At 39.1% G+C, this 6325-nt stretch overlaps 1 protein-coding gene across 1 annotated transcript; it reads left to right on the top strand.

Moving 5' to 3' along the window:
- Positions 1–2292: 2292 nt before the first annotated feature.
- Positions 2293–5384, top strand: LOC108202135 (root phototropism protein 3). The gene is made up of 4 exons (XM_017370518.2): positions 2293–2673; positions 2782–2851; positions 3153–4268; positions 4890–5384. The coding sequence occupies exons 1-4, from the start codon at positions 2543–2545 to the stop codon at positions 5259–5261; spliced, it is 1689 nt and encodes a 562-aa protein (XP_017226007.1). The 5' UTR covers positions 2293–2542; the 3' UTR covers positions 5262–5384.
- Positions 5385–6325: the final 941 nt, after the last annotated feature.

Genomic DNA, 6325 nt, shown 5'->3' with positions numbered 1-6325 from the left:
GACGAACTCAAGTCGTCCAGGACGAACTCGTTAACCATGGTTAGTTGTTGGAAAGCCTATAAATAGAGCTTTGTGTTTTCATTTGAAAACTACTACACACTTTGTAAGTGCACACACTATACACATTCTCGAGAGTTAAATTAGAAGATCGTATTTATCGAGAGTTTGTAATACAGTGATTGTAGTCTCTGCAGCCGACACTTGTGTTGGAATTTGTAGCACCCGAGGATTATTTCTAATATAAGAATATTCCCCGACTTGCTGGAGTTATTTATTTACGATTGATTTAACATGGACTAAAACAAGATTATCCGCAATTAAATTAAATCGAAGAAATTGGTACGACGTATTCAACCCCCCCCTTCTACGTCTGATTGGACCTAACATCCTCGCCCTCAGCAGATGATCATCCTCTCACTCAGCTGATGATCGTCGTCTACCTCAGCTGATGAGCTTCGTCTACCTCAGCTGATGATCGTCCTCTCCCTCAGCTGATGAGCTTCGTCAACCTCAGCTGATGATCATCCTCGCCCTCAGCAGATGATCGTCCTCTCACTCAGCAGATGATCGTCCTCGCCCTCAGCTGATGATCGTCCTCTCACTCAGCTATTGATTGTCCTCTCACTCAGCTACTGACCGTCCTCTCACTCAGCTGATCATCTCACTCGACTAAGCCTCACCTTCAGCTCGACCCCTTAACGGAGTCCTCGCCCGTTGCTGATTTTGGCAAGTAGCTAACCGGAGTGGAAGACTTATACCATCCTCGCCTTCAATGAGTCCTCTCCTGGAGTCATGTCCAGAATGTGATACTTGATTATCTAAACGACTTGGTTCTTTGATGGAGTCCTCGCCCAAGGATGGAGCTCGCCAGAGCACTATTACCGGAAACCAGTACACTAACCATCTTCCTCGCCTGAAGCTTCTTTAAACCCTTTCGCACTTATGCTTCAAGGGCTTGGGGGGTAGTTGTTATGGCCAAATATCGACTCGGAAGATGATTGCATAAATCTCGCCTTAATTCACGGAAAGGACCGATCTCCGGGATCGTCCTCGCCCACTGTATGGACCTCGCCATCTATATGGCCCAGAAAGTAAAGACCAGCAACAGATGGACCCGGGTCAGCAGAAGGGTCCTCGCCCAGTAAGGGTCCTCGCCCGATATGGACCCTCGTCCTAGGTACGCGTCGGACCTCGCGGCCCAATGATTGGCAGCCATAATCTTCAAGGAGTCCTCGCCCTCTGTGATGAGGCCTCGCCCAATGCTTACCTTCTTCGCCATTAGCATGGTCCAGAGCACAAAGCCCAGCGTCAGCTAAGACCCGGTCTTTAGCCGAGTCCTCACCCGGTATGGATCCTCGCCCGATATGGAATCTCGCCCGATGTGGATCCTCGCCCTTAGCGTGGGTCAAGTCACGCGGCCCAGCATCTGGCGGCCCAGGTCTGATTATTATTGTTTTATCTTGGGCCCAGGCCCACCATCAGCCTCGCCCTAAGAGAGGACGGAGGGCTAGCCCATACAGCTGAGTCTGAGGAGGTCCACGTGGGCTAGTGCTGGTCAGCCCACCTAGTTCCATGCTCCTCGGAGGAGGCTGGGCTCCAGAAGCCCACGTCCGTCTGATCTAAGGCGGTGGCTCATCGCTGGAACCAAGGAATGAGAAACCTATTCTGATTAGGTTACTTGTTCCCCAAGAACTACGTCTGGCTTGATCCCTATAAATAGGGTACGTAGGCACATTGTTTGGGGGAGGTCGCAACCCTTGCAAGAGCGAATACTCCTTCGATCTTGTGAGAAAACCCTAATCCCCTAAACGATCTCAGCCAAACCCAAAATCAACACCCATACTCCGTCGTCCGCCGTCATCGTCCACCACAAGTTCCAGCAACCCTCCCCGAATCTTGTTATCACCAGATTCCTCCGTTAACAGTTGTAATAAACCTTCAGAAAGCCAGATCTTAGATAAATGTAGTCACTAAGATATTTTCAAGAATTTAATGATGGTGATGTAACAAGAATATTCTGTGGGTGAAAACGAAAAGGAAGCACACATTGAATAGTTAGTTCAGTCATTAAACTCTTTCTCCATCAGTCATCGCCTACCAAGTTTTTTTCTATATATTTCAAGGGAAAAAAAAAATCTCCATCTATAATGCATGATAATAATTCTACTGAGATATTATTTCCCCATCAACGTGTGAACAGCTGAAACCACAAATCAAACATATTGTGAATATCATGCATTTATTCTATAGTTGATCCGCCCTCTCACTTGAAAGCATGTTTTTGGCATCGAAGAGAAGATCACTAGGAGCTCATCTTCGAGTCAATATTAAACCATAATTTCCAAACTAATATCTGAGAGGGTTGTGGCCCTCGGAATTTAATGATGCTTATATGTGAATAGACATATCTGAATATTATTGAGACATATAAGTGAAGACTTGTGTGTGTGACTGTCATCATTTAGCAACTAGTACTGATTACAAATTTGCCTTACACTGCATTTTTGAATCTAGGACATACAAACCATTGCGTAAGACGAACATGTGTACTGAACGTGAGGCAGAGAAACCATCTCGCAGGCTGGTTTTCAGGAAGAAAGGTAACCGATGTGTCATCTATCCAGAAAATGCAGTTCTTGTTGCAACATCTATAGAAAAAAGACTACACTCTCGGTAATCATTCTGGATCTCCTCTGTGTGTGAAGAATCTTTATATACTTACTTTCTTTATGTATAATTTATATTCGGGACTGACTATGATTCATATTTCATTACATGTAGGTGTGTTCAGACTAATGTTGTTTGCGACTTCATTATACAGATAAATGAAACTACCTTTCACTTGCACAAGGTGCATTTCAGTATCTTATTTAAAACTCAGTCATTCCAATTTAAAGCTACAAATTTCCTTAGGAATTTGTTTCAAAATTAGAGATTCATTTCTGAAAATTCTTATTTTCTGCTAGATTCAGCAGTAATATCATGTAAATATTGTCCAATTTCTTGTCTTAGAACTATGTTTCAGTAAGCAGCAAAATTATGTTCCCCACTATAATTTTCCTGGAAAATTATCGACATTTTAACTCTCTTGTGAATCTTTTTTAGTTATTGTATTAGTTGTGACTCTAAGTCCATCGGATCTTGTTTTTCAGCTACCCATGGTTTCCAGAAGTGGATATATAAATAGGCTGGTATTTCAGAGAACAAGCACCGGAGAGACAGCTTCTAGTATTCGTATTGACAACGTTCCAGGAGGATACAAAATTTTTGAATTGGTGGTGAAGTTCTGTTATGGAATGAAGGTGGAATTAACAGCACCTAACATAGCCCCACTTTATTGTGCTGCAAATTTGTTGGAAATGAGTGATGATTTTGAACAAGGAAACCTCATAGAGAAAACGGAGCATTTTTTGAGTTTTGTCATCTTCTCATCATGGAAAGACACAATTCGCATTCTTAGAAGCTGTGAAACAATCACTTCATGTGCCAGAGAATTAGGAATCTTGAAGCGCTGCGCAGAATCTATTGCTTGGAAGGTATCTATTGACTCACACGCCATTAAATGCGGAGGTATTGAGTTCCAGTGCCTTGAACTTTTAGAAAACGAATATAACTCTAATCCTGAAAATTTACATGATGGTTGGTGGTTTAAAGACCTCTTGCTCCTCCGGATAGATCATTTCACCGAAGTGATTCTCTCGTGTAAAAGAAAAGGCATAAGATCAGAGCTTGTTGGATCATGCATCGCTCTTTGGACAGCAAAGTGGCTTTCCAGAATCTCACTCCAGTTTGACAATCTGAGTCACAAAAACTTAACAGTCCGGCTATATAGAATAACAATCAGAAGTTTAATAGCATTGCTTCCTGAAGACGACAATTCAGTTTCCTACAATTTCCTACTCCATCTTTTCAAATTAGGCCAGGTTGTCAAGCTTGATTCTAAAGTGCTAATGAAGCTCGAAAGAAGGCTAGCAGTCATGCTAGTAAATTGTGATCCCTACGAACTACTGATTAAGAACTACAGACATGGAGACACATCATATGATGTCGGAATTGTTTGTAAAGTGGCAGAGGCCTATGTTTCACTCCATTCTGTTAAACCTTTAACACTACAGGTGGTTGGAAGATTGATTGATGAATATCTTACACTAGTTGCACGCGATGACAATCTCCCACCAAAAGTTTTTCAGTCACTCATAGAAGCATTGCCGAAAAGTTGTCGTACTTGTGACAATCACCTATATAGAGCCATTGATATGTACCTCAAGGTATGTAAATCTTACATTGTCCCAATTATGATCACAAAATACTACAACCTAGGAGCCCGTTTGGCTGAGCTTATTTCTGACTTTAAGCCGAATTCTGACTTATTACACAAATAGACATTTTTTAGTTTAAAGTCAAAAAATGACTTATAATCCGGGCTTTAAGCCCAGGCAAACAAGCTCTACTTTAAATTAAATCTGCTCCAAAGCCTCAATGTGTCTAAACTGCACTTAGAGCAACTCCAACGCTTACTCCCTCTGAGCTATATCTGTCCAGCTGGCACTAAACAGTATCAATTATACATATCTTCACCCAAAAACACCGTTCGAATATGACCGTTGGAATATAGCCGTTAAAATATGTCCGTGGGAATATAGCCGTTGGAATATGACCGTTACAATTTGAAAAAAGCAATAAAATACTGTTTTTGAGATATAGCTAACCATTATAGCTAACACCATTGGAGTACAACACCTTACAGGTTCAACAAATTTTACATGATCATTACTTTATATTATTTTAGCTAACCAATTTAGCTACTCCCCTTGGAGATGCTCTTATATTCCTCAAATTTCAATATTTTCAAGTTGTTCATTAGTTTAACATTCATTATATGCCTGTAGGCACATCCTAGCTTGACAGAAGAAGAAAGAAATGGTCTCTGCAGAGCCATTGAATACAACAAACTATCACAAGAAGCGCGGAGTCATGCCTTGAGAAATGACCGGCTGCCATTAAACATCATCACGCGTTTTATTCTTCTTGAACAAGTTAAAGTAACAAGTTCCATGACAACTGCTGGATCAGACTACTACAGAACAAAGTCGCAAACAATTATGAAAGTCACAAAGAACATGGGCCAGAAAATGTTGAACTCTCTCAACGATTTGAAGAGCATGAAACTAGAAGTTGAGGCCATGAAGGAGAAGCTCAGCAATTTGCAGACTTGCAGTGCAATGCTCTATAGTCGAGCAAAACAATGCGCTAAAGTTTGATCTCATATCCACAGTATTGTGTCCCAGTCTCCATATTTAAACTTGCCTATATTTTTTCATATTTAATTTGGTATATTTATTTTCTTGTTCGATATTCATGTATAGCTGTGATTTGATTTTGGATTAGGTGATTTGTTAATTTCTTCAAAAAGAATTTGTATCCATGTATATAAGTAAATGAATATTGCCAAATTTTTGCAATTTTGTGTGACAACTCCTTGATAATCGTGGAGTTTCAATAAATTGGCACAAAAATATCATATCACATACATATCGACAATCTCTTAACAACCGGTCTTGGAGTTGCTCTAAGTAATAAGTCAGGATTTATTGATATTAAATTCAATAATTAAGTATCATGAACTTGTGCATATTAAGTTAGAAATTTTATATACAAATTTAAATTTTCCAAAAAATCCCGAATTCTTGTAATATTTTAGATAAATAAGTACTCGCTCCGTCCCATTTTAGTTGTCACATTTGGTTTTATGCCGGTCAAATTGACCAAAGTTTGACTGAAATTTATTAATATTTTATTAATTGAAAAAATAAAAAAAAATATGTTACCGCAAATTACTTTTAATCTATTTTAACTTTTAAGATGTAATTTTCAGTTTTTTAAAATAATGAAGGAGTGACTTGTAATTTTTGGTCAAAAATTAGTCAATTTGACCAACAAAAAAAATGTGACAACTAAAATGGGAGTACTCGATTTTTTTTTTAAAAATTCGAAATGTTTAAAATCCGGGCACTTTTTTTTTTTGGGAAAATAGATTTTTTTGTCACACAACTAATTATGTTTTTAGAAACCTACCACTCAACTAATTTCTTTTATCTTTTAGTCACTGATGTTAGGTTCGGATATTTTTTTGCCACTAAAATTAGGTTCGGATTTGATTATTAGCATTATATTAATTCTTTGTAGTATTATTAAAATATAGTAGTAATCTGTAATATTTTGATGATTTGATGTATGTCTATACTTTTATGTACTCAAGATCATTTATCTTGGATGATACGAGTTTGACACGGATTTTACGGTTTCTAAAAGATGTAATCTCATA

This window comes from Daucus carota, chromosome 9, assembly GCF_001625215.2.
Source record: "Daucus carota subsp. sativus chromosome 9, DH1 v3.0, whole genome shotgun sequence".
NCBI lineage: Eukaryota > Viridiplantae > Streptophyta > Magnoliopsida > Apiales > Apiaceae > Daucus > Daucus carota.
Note: the sequence above shows the minus strand (reverse complement) of the source record. Positions and strands in the feature narration are given on the sequence as shown.

Excerpts from the sequence above, each read along its gene's own strand:
- LOC108202135 (XM_017370518.2), top strand. The coding sequence starts at position 2,543 with ATGTGTACTGAACGTGAGGCAGAGAAACCATCTCGCAGGCTGGTTTTC. Across the intron at positions 2,852-3,152 it reads CTACCTTTCACTTGCACAAG|CTACCCATGGTTTCCAGAAG; the intron begins GTGCATTTCAGT and ends CTTGTTTTTCAG. Across the intron at positions 4,269-4,889 it reads CCATTGATATGTACCTCAAG|GCACATCCTAGCTTGACAGA; the intron begins GTATGTAAATCT and ends ATATGCCTGTAG.